A 21217-nucleotide genomic window follows, 5' to 3' on the forward strand; every position below is an offset into this window, starting at 1 on the left:
GAGAAGCTTACAAAAGACCCTTTTTTTCTCCTCCAAGTTGCATTTAGCCAGGCCACCTGTATTTTACCAATGTCTGTGAGAATGGGCCGAATTATTTTAGCTATGGAGCAGCAGCAGAGAACAATCTCTTTTGTAGCTTTTCACAAAACCACCATCTTCATCTGCATTGGGAAGATACCCTTCTGTATCTCTCCAGTGCCTTTGCCATGATGGATGGACGTGCAGAGGAATTCCCATGTCTGTTTGTGACACGGGGTTAAGTCATATTATTCTGTTTCTGCTGCACAAAGGACTGTAATTCCTACACCAAGAGCAAGTTACAGGAGCTCTGAATCCCTTAGCACGACAGAGTAGCATAAGAAGTAAAAGAGAAGCTAAGAAAAATGTGACTTTAATGATTGTCTTTGGAGTGGCAGTGTTTGGGAACCATTTTTAGAGAGCTGGGCTGTGTCTCAGGCCTCGGTCTGAGACAGTGAAAGGCACAGTGGGACACACGGTGCAAAGATACATCCAAATGGACCTTCGAGCTCTGTCTGAGAAGGGTCTCCCTCACCACAGCTTCTCAGTCCCTTTCTCAAACCAGCCCAGTTGTCTTTAGAGCCAGAGTAAGCTTGTCATGGAGATGAGTTAGATAGAAAGTAATCTGGGGTTTCAATATCAAAATTTTCTATGTTATTGTGTTTGCAAAATAATGACTGAGACCTGAGTTACAATCTCATCTCTTCACCTCTGCCTGGCTGCTCCCTGTACACCAGGGGTGTTGTGGTGAGGTTTGGGAACACTTTATTCCACTGAGCCTCACTGCAGCTCAAAAAACATGTCCTATAATGTCTAGAATTTCACTTTCTACAAACATTTATCCAAGAAAATCATAATAGCTTGTGTGCACATTTCAGGTATTCAAGTTTCCAAGCAGCCATGTGCTTCTAGTCTGCAAAACCTTAAATTCTTCACTGGTTTGGGCAGGTGTCAACAATGACAAGGTCAACAAGCTCCCCTCATTACCAAAGGTTCAAATGAGAGAATAAAAAAGCTCAGTCTCCTTTTGCTGTGCTAAGCAGCAGCCACAGCTGCAATCCTTCTATCCTGAGAGCACCAACGGATGGTTTTTATTCCTCTCCTCCAGAAATAACCACGCTTACTAAATAAATAAATAACAACAGCAGAACTGTGGGGAATGGGCTTTCAGCCTAGGCAAACACCATGGGTGAAATTCTGGCTCTGCTGCAGTCAGTTGCAAGACTTAAATATCTGTGTGGAAGTCTGGATTAAATGTAATGATGTATCCGCTGGTTTGAGCTAGAAAAGCTGATCCTTTAGCTCAATGATAAATCACTTCCATTCACAGCTGGAAACCATCTTTTTCAGCCCAGATTGGCTTATCTTCTCAATTCATTAATTTCCTCTCCGTTTATCAATTGCATATGTGCCCAGAAGTTTACACAGGAAACATCTGGGATCCTGCAAATGAAGAATGCTAAATGTACAAGTGGAGAGATGATATATGTGACATTATTGTGGGGTTTATTTTAAAAGCATGGATCTTGGCATGGGGGTATATGTATTCACCCTCACCGATTTCAGATTTGAAGCCACTCTGAAATTATGAAAAACATTGCTGTTTCTTGTGATGTTATATATGGCACTGTCAAGTCTAGAATTCTTGGTAGGAAAGATGTTGCTAGTAATTGAATGCCTTGAATTTTTGTGTGAGGTTTTTGCTTTTAGAAGTGTTTTTAATTAGAAATGAAAGAATATACTGAATCAGCAAAAAATGAAACCAAAACCTAGTGCAGGCCCTCATGGTTATCCTAAATACTTGCAACACTAATCAATAAACACATTTTTATTATTTTGCATTATTTTGTAGATAGCGTTTCCTTTGTATATTTGTCCATTATGTAAAAAAAACCCCAACCAACCAAACAAAAAACCCCAAACAACAAAAAACCCCAAACAACAATGATTTGGTGAGGAGATAACAGTGACACTGTGGTGCATAAGTCTGAAATTGCCCTAAACCTCACATCAGCCAGGAAATACATAAATTGCATACGCAGTTCAAACTTTTTTTTTTCTAGCCACTCTAAAGAGCTGTACTTGAAAGATTTCCTTTCTAGAGGGAGCCCCAGGAGACTGGGGACAAGAGTGTTCTGCTGCCTGTGGAAGATTTAACCAGGCTGCTCCTGTGCAGGAACCTCCCCTTGCAGAACTTCCCCCTCTCTATTGGGTCTGGACCAAGGACAAGCTCAGGAGGCAGCTGTGACTCTGAAGCTGTTTCTGAAGATGCTTCTCTCTTTAGCTGCCCCTTTATTGCTGCATTGAGACAGATGTACAAATCCCCCTCATTTTATTCAAGGTTTCTGCTGCAAGCCCTGCAAGGCCTATGAAAGTATATTTTCTTCCATTTAAAGCTCTATATAATCCTCAGGCTAAGGATCATGTTGTCTTTAAGCACCTGATGCTTTATGAGTTTTTATGGATTATTTTCATGATGTGCAATACTTCTGTGAGGTAGGCAAGGACCATTTTCCTGTCCAACAGCTAGAGAACCAAAACAAATGGAAAAGAAGCTCACTGAGGATTGTTCAGAAAATTCTGCGGGGCCAGAAGAAATATTCCCAGCTCATACAAGACCTGGGAGGGTTCTTGTAGGAATGTGGCTTTGGGACATCTCAATAGCAATGAATAAACAAACATCTCTGCCTTCTTCTTTCTATGGGAATTATTGTAATTAACTTTATAGCTTGTACCCAAAAATAAGTGACATTTTAGTAGCCTTTTACGAGTTATGAAATTAAGAAAGGCAAGATGCAATTTTTTTAAGTAATTCAGATTTTGAGGGTTTGGTTTTGTTTTTTTTTCAAAAGGACAAAATGGAACATACTTACAGGAATAGTGTTAAATTTAAAATATTACATTTACTTTTGCAGCATAATCACCTGACTAGGAAAACAGAAAATGCCTATGATTTGAGGACAAATATTTGCAAAACGTGTTCTGTGAGCCAGGGCAAGACTGTTGACATTAGCAGTTAATATTTCCACAGTATTTCTGTTACCTTTGATTTAGAAGGGGAGACTCTGCTGCACCTGAAATCATGCCACCTGCATTTGTCACCAAGGGAAATAAAATTTGTCTTATGAAATAAAACAAGCAAAATCCCAGCCAAACTGGGTTCCCCCTCCTATTTAATATCAGGCTAGCAGCAGATTTGGGCACCAGCAGACGCAGGGTTCATACACATTATTGGTTTTTCTCAAGTCTATCAAGACAGTGTGGCATTGTAAACTTATTCAGCTCAAAAGCCACAAATAAAACAATGCAGTGAAGGCAGACAGGATCAAAGCACACCTTGAACCATGACAAATAAATTTGTACAAATAAATTTCTGACGTTTACTGGAAGGAGAAATCAGAGCAGTTTACCACTGAATATTCAAGGATTGCATCCAATTTAATAGCAGGTACTCAGAAAATCAATTTGGCTTAACCAAGAGAGGTTTTATTTTTATACCAGTAGGAGTTAGAAGAGGATATAAACGATGTAGAGGATTTGTGTTTTCATGGGAATCCTGAGCACTCTTTAAAATCACTTCCTTTCCCTTTTTTCAAGATAAGGGCTATATTCTATATTATTGAAATTGTGCTTCTTGAAAATAGGTCAGAAAAAAACAGGATCTATTGTAGTGTGGAAAAAGTCCAGGCTGTGCAGGATCAGGAATCACACCTTTAGAAGTTTACAGCTGAAGACTGAGTTATAAGTCGACACAGTAAGATACTTTAGAGTGCATTAAATGATCCAGGCTTAAACTGTGAAAGAACTTTTTTAAATAACTATGCTGTGCATTCATGTATCTTTTGCCAAAAGCCACAGTGTACTATGACAGAAATATTTATCTGTCCCCTATGGCAAAGTACCATTTTTTACTCATTTCAGATTGCCAGGGTTTGGGGGTTTTTTTTGCCTCACAAAACCAATCTTATGCCAGAAATGTTCTGCACTGCACCTATGTCTTTGCTTCTGGTTAATTTTTAAGAGTTCAATCTCCACGGGAGCCCCAGCCTTAAATATTTACAAAGAACTCTCGTGTGTCTAAATGTATGGTCTCTGTTTGGCACAAAATGAATCCAACATGGAATAAAGATAATTCCATGATGAAAACCACCCTGAGGAGATGGGATATGAAGCAAATTCTGCTCTCTGCTCAGGAGGTTTTAGTCACAGATTGGGAGGTGCACAGGAGCCAGGAATTAAAGCTGCACTAGGAAAGGTTCAGCCTTGCAGGGGAATTTGTTGTCCATCCTCCTGACAATGGGTCTGGACCTCTTCTGGAGTAAACATACACGTTTTATGGAATAACTTGCCTTGCTGGAACCACAGTGGAAATACTTTGGGTCTGTCATGTTACCTTTGATATAACTCAGCCTTTTTGAGATGCCTAAAGCTGTGATGTACTTGTGCTTCCACTTTCAGACAGCCACAGCTCTGCTGAGGCTTTGTCAGGACCTTTGCTTTCAGAGGAAGCAGGGTAAGAAAGTTCAGATCTCTTACTGGAACTGAAATGCCATGCAGCCTCCAGGACAGATTAAAAGTCCACATTTGACATAATGATTTCACAATATGAGTTCCGCTCTGATCTTTGGAAAAAAACAAAAAAACAAAAAACCACCCAAAGCAAGAAAAAGTAACTTAGACCTGATTAGTGATTTTTGCATTCTCTAAGTACTTTTTATCCCAATAATGAGGATTTTAGTGCCTCATTAATTTTGCAAAAGCCTTCTTTGGTCCTTTTAGCAGGAGATAGTATGATTGATACTGAGAAATGAGATGAGGCACTGGAGGTGACTACTGATGTGCAAGATGGTTTCTCACATGGCCCCTGGTATGGGTTGTTTTTTTTTGTGTTTCTGGATTAAATTTTGCCCTTGCTTTCAGCAGTGAAACCCTGCTGGAGCCCCTGACACCAGCAGGAAGGTATCAGATGTATAACTAAGGACAGGACTTGTGGCTCATGTGTAACAGTAGTGAGGAGTCTACACAGCTGATGATGAATTCATGCAAAGGACATAAAAAGTTAACAAATTCTTGAGATTAAGGTAATGTCACTGACCTCAGCCTATAGTAAACAGGAGCTACAGTGCTGTTCATTTTTGGAAAAACCTGGAAATTTTACAGTTTTCATGTCAAGCCATTCAGGCTCCAGTTTTGCTCTGTACCCTTGCTGTACATAGTGACAGGGTAAGGTCTCAAACACTGAAATATGAGAATACTGTCAAATTCCCAGCCTTAAAATAATGTTCTTGCAGGTTCAGCTACGCTTGCTCAAATTTGAGAGCAGAGCATCCAAAGCTGCTTTCTGCCTAGCGCAAATATAGGCCAATAAATATTATGAGGACACACATGTAGCAAAACCCCCAGTCTGGTGGCTTTAATTCCACAGCATTGGAGACTGCAGCCAGACTGTCTGGTGTGGCAGGGATTAGGTGCTGATAACATCAAAGTCTGAGAGCTAAACCAGATTGGGGCTGCAGAGCACAGAGTGCCAGAGGGAAGGGGCGTTCTGAGTCAAGGAAACATCTGCCGTACCTGTGGCAGTCCCATGCTAGAGCCGCTGGCCTCATTTCTGACTGAAAGGATCTGCAAAAGCTGAATGCTTTGAGTTAATGACACTGTGATCAGGACTCAGAATGAGTATTTCAGATATTCAGTAGCATTACTGAAACCAGAATCTGGCCTGTTATTTCTAACAGAAGTTACCCAGGAGATGTGAAACGAGCTGTCCAAGTAGCTGCACGCTCATGTTCCCTGGACAGTTCAGTCAGTGACGCAGTTTAACAGCGCTGCTCTTTGTGTCACTGCTGTGCTTCTCAGAGCCAGCCACCTTCCAGAGAGACAAGACGGCTCCCACATCCTGGGGGCAGTGCTGAAGAATAGCTTCCTAATGCAATTCAGCTTCCTAAAGCAGCTGAAATTAGGGGAGCAAAACCAATCCACTCTGTTAATTCATAGGTCAGTTGCTGGGTGACAATGGGGAAGGGAAGAGGACCTTCCACTTTTGGCAAGATGCTCATTTGTCCTGTGTCTAATGGGAAGCTGCACCCTCAGACCTGCTGCTCAGACCAGGTGCTGCCTGCACTGTATTCAAGTCTTTAGGATTTTCTCAAAATCCATGACTACCGAAGTGCAGAACACATGTTGCCATAGTTGTCTCATATTAAATGTACATACACGTTCCTAATTCAATACATCTACATCTGAATTCTCCTACCCCATGCAGAATTAGGGAAGGGCTCCAAAATCTGCTCATAGAATGCAGCAGGATGTGCATCACAGCAGGCTGTGCATCACTCAGAGATGGTGATTAGTAGGTCACATGTGTGTGTGTGCTGCTGTCACACAAATGCAGGCCAGGCCCGCTCTGCCAGCTGGGGCTCAGTAGCTCAGCTCTGTAGAGGGTTCACTGAGCTGATATTGAAGTTTCACGCTCATTCACCCTTCTAGCCTCAGCTGAATACTCCAGCTCTGTCTGGCACAGTTCCTGAGGCAGAAGATGCCCTGGGAAATGTTATTCCTCAGGGCAGGTAGTATTTAGCTGTTAATTTTTTATGTAACCAGAAAGCCCATGTCTTCAGTTTCTGTTTTACAACAATATCCTTGTCTCATGCCTAAATTTATCTATGTTTTAAACCAGACTCGGTCACTGTTACGCAGTAGGTTTAATTCCCCTCTCTTATGTGAAATTATTTCTGCTAGGAATGCCGAACTGAGCCACTGAGATTAGAGACAACGTTGCTTGTGCTAGAGAAATGAATCCCAGATCACGTTAAGTTTCCCCCCCTATTATTTTGTGACCTGTGTCTTGTAAGCAATCTGCAAGCAATGCTGGAACTTCAGAAGTATTTTATCTGCTTGGCTTTCTTAATTGAACAAACACAAGAGTATTTATAGTGCTGACAGCAATGATGAGGTCAGTTTGAATCACTCATTTGTAAGTGCTGGCAATCTTTAACTCAGCGTACATCAGTGATAAACACAGTGCCTGAGCAGAGACACAGCCTCACTTTATGACTCTGAGTGAGACCAGATCCACGTGGGTACATCTGGATCTCATCCAGAGCCACAGGAAAGCTCGTGGAGAGCTGCAGGAGCCAGTCTGGTGTCAGGCTGGGTGCTTGGAACAGAGGTGGGCAGGGATGGACAGACTACAACACTCTGGCATTAATTTTGTCGGACAAATGCACGTTTGGATTTTGAGCCAGACTGAAGCTCCCACTCCGTAGCGTTCCCCAGGACTCAGGCGTGGCAGGCAGGAGACCCACAGGAGGGCTATCCCAGGGGCCTTGTGAGATCCAGCCAGCCCTCCCCAAGCCAGTTCCATACTAAAATCTAAACCCTCCAGGTCACTGTCCCTTCAGTCTCTTGTTCTGAACCATTCCCATTTCTAAACATCCAGCTCATGGCTGGAAATACCAATGCGCAGCAAAACATACCCCTCAAGCAAGAAGCGTTTCTGAAGAGGCCTGACAGAACCAAGAAACTCTCCCGGTCACCTTCCATCTCTAGGTGGCAGTTCAATTCTTTTTTCTCTTTTTTTTGTTTTTAGTCCATTAAAGATCTCATCCACCAATTGCTCTCTTAAATGTTTTTAATTAACAAAACTTGATTTTGGCTAATACTGGATTTTCTCAATCCAAGTAAACCAGCTTAAAACAAAAATAAGCCGAGGTTCTGGCAAACACATTCAGGTCATCCTTTCACCAGATAAATTGCATATCTTTGGTAAGGTTAGTCTCAAAGACTGGATCACAGTGCATAATTTATTAAAAAACATTGGGAGAATTCCAGCATCTAGTATTAAGTGGTAGTTGTAATTCCTGCAGGATAAAGAATGATAAAGAAACAAAATGCTTTAATCCTCTACAAATTTGTCTAACATTTAATCTAGCTACTAACCATATGATACTTCCTTTCCCAAGCAGTCTTAATTTTTCTTAATTCTACTAATTAGGACTACGAGGGAGAAAGCGGAAATCATCAGCAATTAAATTCATGTTTCTGCATAAAGCCACAGCTCGTACGTGAGGCGCATATTCACAGCTGTGGATCCCTGCTCTCAGAATATTTCACATTCATATGGCCGGTCAGAGCACAGCCATCACACTGAGCACTCCCGTGGCAGCTTTCAGCCCAGCATCTCAAATCGCAAAACAAAGACAACGGGATATTCATGAGGCCTTTAACAATCTGGAAGCAGAATTCCCTTATGAGGCATAATAAAGCAGAAACCCCCTTTACTGTCCAGCGCTTTCCTCTCCTATGAACATCCTCTCCACCCTCCCAGGCCCAGCTCCATGCCGCTGTTCCTCAGTTGGTTCCCTGTGCCAGTCAAGCCCCAGGGCTCGGGCAGAAGGGGCTGTCTGCACCTGCCAGGGAACGAATGCACAGCTGCCTCTTGTCCGTCACTTGCTTTGGCTGCACATTTGACATTTGAACCAGAGAATCAGCAGCTTCATGGACAGTCAGCAGAGACAATCCAATGCCTTTGAGACTCATCTGCTCTCAAGCAGCAGGCTAACAAGTCCCTCTCATGTTCAGTCTTCTGCTTCAATCATTACGCAGTACTACTATCACTTAATTAAATTTTTTCTCCCACAGTTCTCCCAAAAAACAATAATTAATTACCTCTTTGTAGCAATTGCTTTCAGTGATTGATGCTACTGATGTAGAATTTACCTCATACTTTTAGGTGTGACCAAAATATCATGTTATGATCACTTAAAGTAGAAAAAAATTCAAGTTTTCTAAGCCAGTGCTGCACAGTGACTCCATTAGCAACAAGTATGTGCTGCTGCTGCTGCTGCTGCTGCTGCTGCTGCTGCTGCTGCTGCTGCTGCTGCAGAGAGGAAAGCAGCTCTGGAAAACATCTCTGGTTCAGCATGCATTTAACTGTCCATGCACACAGCAGTTCTCTTTGGAATGGAGAATAGGCTTTTCACATAGATTTGAGTGTTAACCTGTCTTGGGGTTTAAGCAGGACTTTGAATTAGAAGTCATTTTGTTGGAGAACTCAGGAGTTTCTCTTTGCATGAATATGAGTATATGAAAGAAGACAATTGGGTCATAGACTGTCACTGTCTTCTGCACCAAGTTCCAGAAGCTCAGGGTTGGAAATAAATCACTCCTGAAAACGATCCTATTAGAATCATCATACAAATCCTGATTCCTAAAGGCTGCATGGAAATGCATGACTTTTAGCTGTTTTTTCCCAATTATACTATGATTCCTCTTTGAAGCCTGTAGAGGGTGTGCTCTCCATTTCAAATTAGGATTGAATGTCTTTCTGCAAAGTAGTATCCAGCTCAAACTGAAGTTGTAAATTAGCTCGGAATAAAATTGTGTGAAATATTACAGAGTGAGTGAAATGTTCACAGAAAGTCAGAAAAGGTGACAAAAAGAGTCCCTTTTGGAATTAGAAATCTCTCGGCCTCCCTGCAATCTCAGTGTTGGGTCATTGCCTTCTTCTGCAGCTCAGCTGCCAGCAAAGATGAAGCCACTGGCCTCATTCAGGTTCTGAAGCCGCAGAACAAAATAAAATTCAGCACTGTACAGCTCTAATCTCAACTCTTTTAATCAGGAATGAGATTCTCTTTCTGAAAAGCAAACTGTTCCTCACCAAACCACTGCAAAGCATACGTTACTTGCAATTTTAATGATGAAAATGTAGTTCAGTTAATGAATTAGCACAGGAGTACTTAAAAGTGCCACAGTAGATTAGAGCACCCAGAGATCTCAGGAATACATCCCTGACTGTCTTGAATAGCTCATTATGCACGTAGGGAAGACAAAATATGGAATAAAAGAATATTCAACCCCCAGTCAGCAGATGGGGAAGGGAATCATAGCAATTATGTCACAGCAGTTACAACATGGAGACTGTGGCAGAGCCAGAATCTGCAGCCAGAGCTCCTGGGTCTCCCCCCAGGAGTTTGGAAAGTCCCAAAACTTCGGTCCTGAGGAGCTGTCTCTCTGTTGAGCCGTGCTCAGCCAGGCACAGCTGTATGGCACAGGGGGAGAGAGTGGCATCCTCTGCACCTGCCCAGCCCCTGCTCTCCAGCAGGGCAAAGAACTGATTTATCATGGCAGACTCAACACACAGGAAAAAGAAGTTGGTTTCAATTCCACAGAAATTATTCTTCTATTTGTTCATTTTTAGGAACATGTTTCCAGCCAATCTTGTTGAGGCCACATTCAAGCAGGTAAGTGGCTATATTCCTTTTACTGATGAAAGATATGAGCCAGTATTATATAAAACATGTACTTTCATAAAACACAACCCAGATACAGACATGGCATATGACTGCAGACACTGTCAGTACCTTCAGCATTTAGGAATGAATGAGTCCCATTCCATTAGCCTCAGCAGCTGGTCTCTGAAGGCAAAACAGGGATCAAGTGCTCTCTAGTGTGACTAGAGAATAGATATGCACACCTATGTCAGCTCCACATCCCCCTGAGGAGAGCTGGAATATATTTAAGAGCACCCAGCAATACCACATAAAGGAAGAACAGAATACCCTATTCAATTAAAGCAACAAAAGAATGTCTGGGGAAGAATCTAATTCCTCAGGTTGGAATTTGGCAAGAAGAGCTCACCTAAAAGTTCTGACTGAGGCATGGCTGTATTTATTTCACCTGGGGGAATATTTCATGGGAACCTCACAAAGACAAGGGCACTCAGAACCTCCTGGGAGTCATTCCTAATTATGTCTTACAGGAAAGTAGCTCTGTCAGGAGGTAAAGTGTTTGCTGCACCAGGGTCTGATTACAGGAAAGTCTGGTGGTTTTATGCTTTTCCAAAAATTCAACTGTTTTTACAGATTTTATCAGATAGGGACATGAGTGTTCACTCTCCCTTTCCTGCCTGTCCTTTCAACATGCAGCATTGTTGAAAAGGAGCACTTAGGAGGTCTCATTCAACTATTAATTCCTGCTGGGATATTGTAATAAAAACTGCTTTGTTTTCTTTCAGTATCGCACCAGGAGTATTCCCATCATTAAATCGAACAAAGCATCTCCTGAAAGCACCACTCGTCGCATTATAATATACGGAGTCCAGGACGAGAACGGATCCAACGTCCAGAATTTTGCCTTGGATATCACCCCCCCTCCTGAAGTGATTTACAAATCAGAGCCAGGTGCTAGTGATGGCATGAATGTGCTTGGGATTGTGATATTCTCTGCCACCATGGGTAGGTTTCAGACATGTTTGGTTTGTAATAATCCAAGGGTCCATTTAAGAGAAAAGGATTTGGGTTGGGTAGCTTGGTTTCTTGACTCAGCTTTTTTAACTGCTTCTATTTAAACTTTGTGGGGGAAAAGGCAAGGCTGTTCCAGAGCTGCTCCCCGACCCTTTCAAAGACAAATTTTCAAACTCCTTGATGACTTTTGTTCCATGGAGTTGTTTTCTGTGCATTCACTTACAATATTTTTATTTTATTTTTTTCCCAACTGTATAGAGCTTTTATTCATGACCCATCTTTTGCTGACTGTAAGACAATCTTGCACAGTATGCTCAGAGGAGGTAGGAATTACCACCAGATCAGACCCATGGTCCCTCTACCAGTATGCCAACCCATATTGTTTTATGAGTTTTAAATCTGCGGATATTCCTTTTTTGATTGAAACCTCTTGATTTTATTTTTGGTATCCTGCAATGAAGGTAGTTACATACCACCTAGTAGCTTGCCTGAGTAAGAGCTTCTGTCTGGCTTATTTAGTTAGTTTAACCTGCTGGAAGGACTCATTGGTGCCATGTTGTATTATATTACATTTGTGGATTTGAAAGAAGAAATTTAAACAAACATTTCTGAGTTAATCATGAAGTTCTGATGACTTTTATAAGAAAATGCTGATCAAATTTTCCTTATGTAAATTTATTCTTGGAAGTTAATCCGGTCAGCCAAGGTAGTTCCATAAAACATCTTTGACTGTATTTATTATATTACGGTTCATACCAGCACAAGGGGTCAAGATTCAAACCTGGAATTATCTCTGGGTTTTTTTAGCTTTTCCAGTGGGTGGTATTCCCTGTACAACCCTGCTGGAAACTGGCTGTCTCCCAATTTGTAGTATTTTATAGCCTATTCCCAAAGTACAACATCACTGCAAATACTATTCCACTCAAAACCTACTGGATATGAATGAATTAATTACATCTACTTATTAGGACCAAGGGCAATTTTATGCTTCTGAGAACAGAAGATCATTCATTGTCTGCCCAGAACCGAATGTACGACTTTTACCGAGCCCCTCAGTCTTGCTGGCCCGGGGTTTGAGAGGTGGAAGGTGAGAGCTGGTTTGTTCTGGCTGGTGAAAACAGAACAGTACCAGGATTGTCACCTCTGGGTCACCTCTGGCTGTATCAGCCACCAACAAACCTGAGACACCAAACCCTCCATAACTGTCATCACCAGGGACTATTTCAGGCTCTTGTTTTGAATAAAGGATGCAGTCAAGCATTTATTGCTGTCTTCATCCCCCTCCCACACCCCAAAAACGGGAGCATTGAAACAGCTTAATGAAAGAGCGTTGTCTTCTGACCTGAAAGTTATGGCTTAGATGAATTCTAACAGGCTTTCAAGCTCACATTTTGGAGCGCTGCTATTGTGAAATCCCTGGATGAGGCAGCTGAAAGCAGCTGGGGATGGCCCTGGAAGAGGCGCTGCCTGAGACGTGGCTCCGGGCCATGGGCTCCAAGGGACAGAGCCGGGCTCCTGCTTAAACAAGGACACGGCACATGCAGAGCAAGCAGCAGCACACACCCCACTGCCAGCCCCTGCTTCCCCAGGCAGCTCCCCTCGAAGGCAAACTCCCCCGGCGCAGCCAGTGTTTGAAGTGCTTCCTTGAGAAACTTATAATCCTTTCAGGGAGGATAATTAACTATAGGAAAATGTCATCTATTTATAGGCATTAGTGAAAACTAACAATGTCTGGAGAATATATGGTTAGATGACACATCCCAGAGCTGTATTTAATTCCCTTCTAAGCAATGGGGGCACATACATGGGTTTTATTTGCTTTCTTCTTTATTGGTTAGTCTCTACAGCAATTTGTTCTTTCTCCCTATGAATCTGCATTTCCTTACCTCCCCCAAAACTGCAAAGCCTGACTGATTATAAAGGTTAATTATTATCATGTAGACAGAAACCTACAGAAACCTAAAAATTTGACAGAGGATTCATTACTAATTCCCCATTACCAGAGCAAACCCCAAAACCTGGCTTTGCCTCCCAAGTCCTCGTTGGTGCTGCTTGGCTGTAGGTAGAGACAGATTCCTTCACTAGGAAATGCTTCTCAGTTTGTCTTCCACAGATCACTCAGAGCAGGTAAATCCCTCACAGGGCTCTATGACTGATGGTTAAGGACACAGCCCTGCTACCAGGGGGCTTGGAGTTTCAGCAGGGAGGGAAAGCACCGCTGAAATTCCCTGGGGCTGTGTGAATACACCTGAGAAACTGAAGCCAAATGCTTTGATTGCAGGTATAATGCTGGGAAGAATGGGGAACAGCGGAGTCCCTTTGGTCAGCTTTTGCCAGTGTTTGAACGAATCTGTCATGAAGATAGTGGCGGTTGCTGTTTGGTAAGTAACTGTTTTACTAAGAAAATCAGTATGTTTTTAAAAAGAGTAAGAACATTTCAACAGCAGAAAATGCACAGGAATCTCACAAAATTATTTCCAGGGAAATAAGTGAGGGTGAACAGCCATTAGTTTTGCAAGGCCTCAGCATTTGAGGATGCACATACATCTGTCCCCGGTCTGCACCATCCTTTTGATGGGACACCCTCCATGTTAGTCCCAAATAACAGAACATGCTGTAGCTGGGTGGGGTGTGCTCTACACGCCAAGAGGGATCCCAGCCCACACAAGGGAGAAGCAGGATGGGATGCTCTAGCTGGTACTTCCATCCCTTGCAGCACTGCTGCAGACCCAGCCAGACGTGCCAGCACACCTGCCCCAAAGAGCAGAGGAACAGCAGGTGGCTGCCAACAAGAAGAGCTATCAGCTTAGCACCTTCTGCCCCGTTCAGGATGTTCCCCAGTGTGGCTCATCCTGATGTGGGGCAGGGAACCAGCACTCAGCCTCTCTTTCCAGCTACGTGGTCCAACCTGACTGAGCTGGGTCAGGGAATATGTCAAAGGAGGTAGTTTATTTCTGGAAAAATGAGGAAGTAATGTCAAGTCTCTGGAGATGGCACAGCTGCAAGTGGAAGATGGCTGAATGCTCCCAGATTTTTTTTTTTTTTTTTTTAATCTAAAGCTTTTTGGCATCCATGACTTTGTATGCAGCTGCACACAGAAGCACAACGGTTTTGATAAAGCACCTGTCCAGAGTGGATTCAGAAACTAACAATTGTTCTGCCCCAAATCATACCCCCAGGCAGTCCAAGAGCATGTCTAATGCATGTTGGTGTTTCTCCTCTGTCTTCCAAAGGCAACATAAACGTTTACTTAAGAGCTTCCAATGAAAATCCATGAACAGCTTACATGAGCACAAACACATGAGAGGAGCTTAGGATTCATTTCCCCCTCTTCCCAGTAATTTACCTGCCTAAAGCTAAAAAGTCAGAGCTGCCAGAGGAACCAAAACATTTTAAAGTTGCTCCATGCCAGCACCATAACCTCAGCTGAAAAAACATTAAAAAATGTTCATCCCAGAGCTCTGGGCATCCTCCTCTGGTGTGGAGACAGAACAGCCAAACCCAGACAGTGCTGTTACTGCCCCTGGAAGGAGCTGCCAGCTCTTGCCATGTGCCTCCTAATAATGACTCTCTTTCTTTTTGCTCAGGTATTTTCCATTTGGAATTGTGTTCCTAATAGCTGGCAAAATCTTAGAAATGGATGACCCCTCGGCCATTGGGAAGAAGCTGGGTTTCTATGCCATTACGGTGGTGTGTGGCCTGGTGGTGCACGGCCTGTTTATTCTGCCAATGATGTACTTCTTCATCACCAAGAAGAATCCCATTGTCTTCATCAGAGGGATCCTTCAAGCCTTGCTCATTGCTCTGGCCACATCCTCCAGGTATTACAGAGTTTCTAGACAGATCCAGTAAAGTTCTTGCTAGATCCTTACTACAGCTACCTCTTGGGAAGAGCACACTATTGCTGTAGCAGAGCAGATATATCTGTATCTGAACAATGGTCTCTGTCCAATTCACTGGTATAAATTTAAAAAACGTGTCTCAACATTTGGAAGTTGTGTGGGAGCCACTGGACAATAATATTTGTCACATTGTTTTCCCTTGGTTTAAAAAATATTGGACAAAACATTTTTGTTGTAGAGGATTAGAAAGGAAATAAGTTCTTTTTCCATATAAAAAATACTGTGCTTCTACAAAGTTAATGTATATGAGGGACATGCAGTTTGTCCAGACTTCACTTTTATTATTAGTGGGGAACCCCCTAATTCAGTCATGTGGAAAAATTTTATCCTTTCCACTCATCTTTGTCTCTTGGTACATTAACAAAAGAACTGTGGTTGCAAGCTATTGTCCAGCACTGGGAAAGTATTTACTTGTTGTGCTCAAGGAATAGTATTTTTTGCACCCTTTTTAGGGAAGATGTACAATGAGTTTTAACCATAGCTGAACAAAGGTACAGTGAAAATGGGAAGCAGCTTGTGAACAGGCTATGAAAATGCCTCCCAACACGGATAAAATGGCGCATGAGATGTGCTTGAAAGGGCTGGAATTGCCTCGCATGGAGCAGATACAAAAAATGACAATTAAAATAACATTTCTGTGTAGCCAATATGACAACACAGTTTCATGACATCTTGGCTGAAGGAAGGTAGAAGATTAAAAGAAGGGGGAGGAGAGAATTATTATTTCAGAAGGTTTCCACTGTGACATTTTACAAGGTGTTTTTGTATATAATAGTTTGCTCCAAAATGACCTATAAAGAGCAGCATGCTGAGAAACAAACACAAGAAAAATTACTTGCTGGTGGTGCTTAAACTCTAATTAAGCTTAAATAATTAAGGAAATCTTTTTTAACAGAACATAAAAAGTTTGTAGCTTGAGATGTCACCACATCCCCAGATTCAAGTAAGGTGAGAATTTTGCACTCAAAGATGTTAATGTTGGAAAAGGCTCATCAGGCTCACATTTGACACACTTGACTATCTGTCCTGCTTCTCTAGGAATTCTTTTCCTGAAAACTCTATTGCTGACAACTCTGCTTTTTAATCTGGACCATTCCTTTCATTCTCTGGTTCATGGGGGGGTTTTTTTGTTTGTTGGTTTTGGTGGGGTTTTTTGTTTGGTTGGTTTGTTTGTTTGTTTTTTTCTAGAAAGAGCTTTTACTAAAAATCTGAGTATTTCTCTTTTTAGAAAAAAAAATCCAACTTTTTCATGAGTAGAGATACCATTAACAGGGGAAGTTTAATAAAGACTTACAAGATCAGTAGGTATTCCATAATTTCAAAATCATTACTTTTCTTAATATTCCATATTATGCATCAGCATTGTATTTTGGTTTTATCACCAATTTAGGAGTCCTTTACTGGTCTGGAAACTGATGAGAGAGAGGTGTCTGTCTCTGCTGATCCTCTTTAAGGGAAACCAATTCTTACTTGAGGTTTTTTTCAGCCCCATTTCCTTACCCCTACAAGCTGGTGTGACAGTGCCCTCTGACAGTGGGGAATACACAGGGAATTCAGCTTTCTCTTAAACCTGTGCTGACTTTGATTGTCCTGGCCTCTGATCTCAGACAAGATTCTGTCTCTGGGGGTATCAGGTGCTTTGAGACAGCACTTTCTCCCTTCAGCTGGGCAAGGAATAATCACTCACAGGCCCAGAGAGGGTGTGGTTTGGGAACACAGCTCTGGCACCAGCTGGCAGCTCAGTCTGCACCAGAAGCACTAGCAGGACTTGCTACCAGATGTAGTACCTTTATTGACAGAAGCTGAAGTACCACCAGATTTAAGGAGGGTCCTAGGGGAAGGCTCTGAACATATGGATTTGGGCCTTGGACATTTTTGGATTTAGCTGTTTGTCCCTCCTTAAGAGTGTGTGTATTTTGCAAATCCAACACTGGCCAAACACAGTTTCCAATGTTTTTCCGCTCAAATCACAGTGTCTTGTCTAGAGATAGCTGAACTTTTCACCTTCATTACACTGAAAGGAATGGATACTGCACATAACTGAGCTGTTGCCAAAAGAACATGCACAAATAACTGGGGCTGGACAGGGGAGCTACGTCTTCTGACAGTCAACACATCTGTATTTGGTTAAATAAGACTTGCCACAGGGGCATTACATAACACTTGTCATATGGGTATTGGATTTTCAGGTCCTCCTAGAGGAGAACAAAGAGTTGATTTTAAGAATACTGATGTGTTTCTTGGAGATGTTTCTGTGTTGGTTCAGGTCTACATCTAAAGATAGAAAGAAAACCACGAGTCAGTGTGCTGATACTCATTGCAGATACTCCGCACCTGTGGAAAGCTTGTTTTTAAAGCTAAAGGCCAAACTACAAGAAGCAAAAACAGTATCGTTTACAAAGCCCAAGAATATAAAACAGGAGAACCTGAAAGCCACAAAGGAGCCATCTGATGGCAAGGATTTTACTGAATCTCAACATTACCTCTGCTCATTTCCCTTTAGTGAAAGGCTCTACACCCCATTCTCAGACCCCTTTTACTTCTCCAGAAATGCCAACCACAGTAATATTTTAGTCTGCCCTAAAATCAGTGGAGAGGCAGGGGAAGAAAAGCAGGTATTTTTCCTCTGGTGCATCCTTCAGGACACAAATGACTGCACAGCTCCTTTTCCTGCATCACTGAGAGGTGCTCAGCACGTGCTGCCCTTGCCCACCCTGCTCTGGGGTGTCCAGGCTGCACACTTGGGGATTTCTGACTCTGCTTTCTTCCCCTCACACTGCCCCTGATCTTGTCACCTCTTACCACACTGAATTTGGCCAGCAAGCAAAATACTTCTTGATTTTAGCTTTCCTCATTCCAACGGCAAGAGGGAATTTTGTTTTTCTAGGTCAACGTTCCATATCATTAATGAATTAAAGCAGCATCTTTTCAGCAGTACATCCCATCAAAAGCAGCAATTTTCATCTTCTCTGAAGACAAATTATAAACCATGAGTTTTTCAAGGGTTTTGCGGCTTATGAAACACCGAGATCTTGGCTATAGCACGGTGTAAATTAAAGGCAGATTTAGAAAGGGGAGATGAGATCAGTTTGCTGATTTTTTTGAGCTAATATCAAAATGCATGTGAATGATAAGATAAACAGAGCGGGCTGAACAGCTGCTCTTCCACAGTGACTGGCTGCCTTTGTGGCTCTCACTAGTAAGAGCTTGGCCTGGGCCAGCATTAGCTTATGCTCAGTCTCTGCAGCTGCAGCATTTTATCCCAAAGTTGAGATAAGACTCTGAAAATGTATTTTTAATTATTAGAGTTAATGTTGGGAGAAGATACCTCTCAGCTGAAAGTTTTGGCTCAGTTTCTAAAAGACTTAACAGATTAAGATCAGTGCTTTAGAGTATTTTTTTCCTCGCAATAAATATTAAACATCAGGCTTTAATGTTACTGCTCCACTGTTTAACGCTAGATAAAAGTAGCTTTCAAGAAAACAACCTTCACCTGGTTTAACTAGAAAGACAAACAAGACAAATTATTTGATATTGTCTTTTATAATATTGAAATGATCTATTAATATTACTCCAAAACTACAGTAGGACCCTTTTTTTTGTTTGTTTTCTTCCCTTTGCCTCCTGAGAGCCCTCAGTAGCCAAAACCTTAAATAAGACATATTTTTCTGGTGTGTGCCAGATGATACAATATGAGTAAAAATGAAACATCATTGGACAACCTCTTCTAGGATGTTCCACATAACTTTTGTCAGCTGTATTCAGGCTAAGTTGATTTCTATGAAGCAATTGCTGAAAGGGTAATCAGGGATGCAAAGTAGCAATCTTGTAAGTGAGAGGTTAAAAGGTCTGATTGGGTCAATCCTGGCTGAGAGAGGACAAAGCTGATTTTTAACATTATGTGTCGCAACAGCTGATTGTGCAAGGAGAAATACAGAAAGCACATAAAAGCAAATTTAGTCTGAATTGAGAAGACTACCTCTAGATCATAAATTAAATTTCTCATCTGAGCAGAGAGTTCTGGAAAGTCTTTCAGCAGGAGTAGGTAGGAGACACATCCTACTAACTCCAAGATGCAGTGTTATAAATTTGAGTGAGACAATGTTGCCCATCTAAGAAAGTACAAGAATCTGGAAATCTGTTTTCTTTCAATATCTTGCATGTTTTTCATCATCATTGCACTTACATTCTGACTATTTTCTTTATTATTGTACTATTTAACAAACAACAAGTCCAATGTGTTATGTGCCTTTAGAAATTTTACTTCTGTTAGCATAAAATTCAAATGAAAGATACACCTAACTGTGAGAGAGTGCATAATTTTAAAATTTGAATTTTTCAAAACCTGTGTCACAAAATCTATTTACAGCAATGGAAATAGATACAGTTTTTGCTGGTTGTGCCATTGGTATTATGAGACTGTTTTGCACAATATGTTTCACGTCTCAACCAAATTGTAACATGTTAATCAGCTAAAATTTGCACATTTGGCAGCTCAGCTCTCTGCCCTCAGAACAGGCAGACACTTAGGTTTAATATTCTGATGTCAGAGTGTGGGCAAAGACTTGTAAGATTCCTTTTTGTCCTCATTTCCACCCAAAGAAATTAGACAGGGTTTTGTTACAGAAAAGCCAAATGTCTGAGGGAAGACTGTCTTTAGAAACAAGTAACTCTCCAAAACTGAGTAGCTGCAGAAAAGGGAGACAATGAGTTAAACATTTTTTTCTTGGAGAAGCCTCTAGTCAGAGCATCTAGAAATGCTGCTGAATCTGCTCCTAGTTGCAGCTACTCCCAGGGCTTCCAGTTCTACATTATTTGTGAGCCACAGCCTCTTCTTTGCTGAACATATGATGGTAAACAAGAGGCAGAGAATTTCAGTCATTCACAAATGACTGAATGAAAATTGACAAGCATGCCCAAGACAGAAATGACATCTCATGAACAGCTTGGGGATTATGGGGTTAGGCTTTGCTGTGTTTGTTTTTCAAAGTAAATACTGATTAAATACTAGGACTGCCTGAATTTAAAAGTTTAATGTACCCCAGTTACAGGAGGTAATCAGATTTCCATTGCTTTCTTGCCTTTCCAGCATATTTACATATCTAGAGAAAGACTTTGGTCTGGATTTTCAGGCAGTGACTGCCAGCTCGTAGTAAATCATTCAGCAGTCAGACTTCATAAAGTTATAGAAAACAGAGATATCATACTGAAAACATAGCCTTGTCTTTTTTTTTCTTTTGTGTTTCCATGGCAGGAAGTTACTTTTGCTTTCCAAACACGGTTACTTTCCTCGAACAACAGCTTGCAAAAATACAAAATGACAACTCCTATTCATGGAAACATTTTGCTTAGGCATTCCTGCAAACTTGGGGTTGTGATACCAGAGTTTTTGGAATCCCCCCTATAAAATGTGCTTTTATAGGACATTTGCAACAACTGAGAAAGAATTTGCAGATCCAATGTGTTATCTTCAATTGAGAACAGCTAATGGTCACTTTAAGATTTAGGTACTGGAGCCACATTGTGATGTGAGGGTCACTACACACGGTGACAGAGCAATCTGAGCTGCCAAACCAGAGGAAGACACCTGGGTTCCCTGTCTCAGGGCATGTAAATCACAGGACATACCAATATTTCCCCTATTACCATCTTTTTTAAGAGGTAACTTTGGAATAATTTTGAAGAAGTTTGCTATATTACATCTATTTAAACAGTCTCAGATAGTGAGCAGTGCATTAAAATTGGCATAATAACAAGGAAAATACTTTGTGATTTGTGTATTTTTTTCAGATGTGTTACTTATTTTCCATACAAACTGATGTGCCATAAAAAATATCCCCTAGCTCATTTGAATGCAGTCTCATTATTCATGGCATCAGTGAATGAGACACCGCATGGTAAAATGCAGAATGTTACCAAAAGGCTGATAAAATACACAAATAAATATTTTTCAGTGTATTAGTATTTAAAAATATGCGCCTCTTATAAAAAATGAGAAAATATATGGCCATTATAGTGTTTTGTTAATTGTCTCAGTTAATGAAAACAAAATCA

General features: G+C 41.5%; 1 protein-coding gene across 1 annotated transcript in view; it reads left to right on the top strand.

Moving 5' to 3' along the window:
- Positions 1-21217, top strand: part of SLC1A7 (solute carrier family 1 member 7) — a 48135-nt gene that overhangs the window by 16435 nt on the left and 10483 nt on the right. Inside the window, exons 4-7 of the mRNA XM_040072803.1 lie at positions 10217-10259; positions 11033-11252; positions 13543-13642; positions 14849-15082. Coding sequence (XP_039928737.1) covers positions 10217-10259; positions 11033-11252; positions 13543-13642; positions 14849-15082 — 597 coding nt within the window. The remainder of the gene's footprint in view (positions 1-10216; positions 10260-11032; positions 11253-13542; positions 13643-14848; positions 15083-21217) is intronic.

This window comes from Hirundo rustica, chromosome 9 (assembly GCF_015227805.2).
Source record: "Hirundo rustica isolate bHirRus1 chromosome 9, bHirRus1.pri.v3, whole genome shotgun sequence".
NCBI lineage: Eukaryota > Metazoa > Chordata > Aves > Passeriformes > Hirundinidae > Hirundo > Hirundo rustica.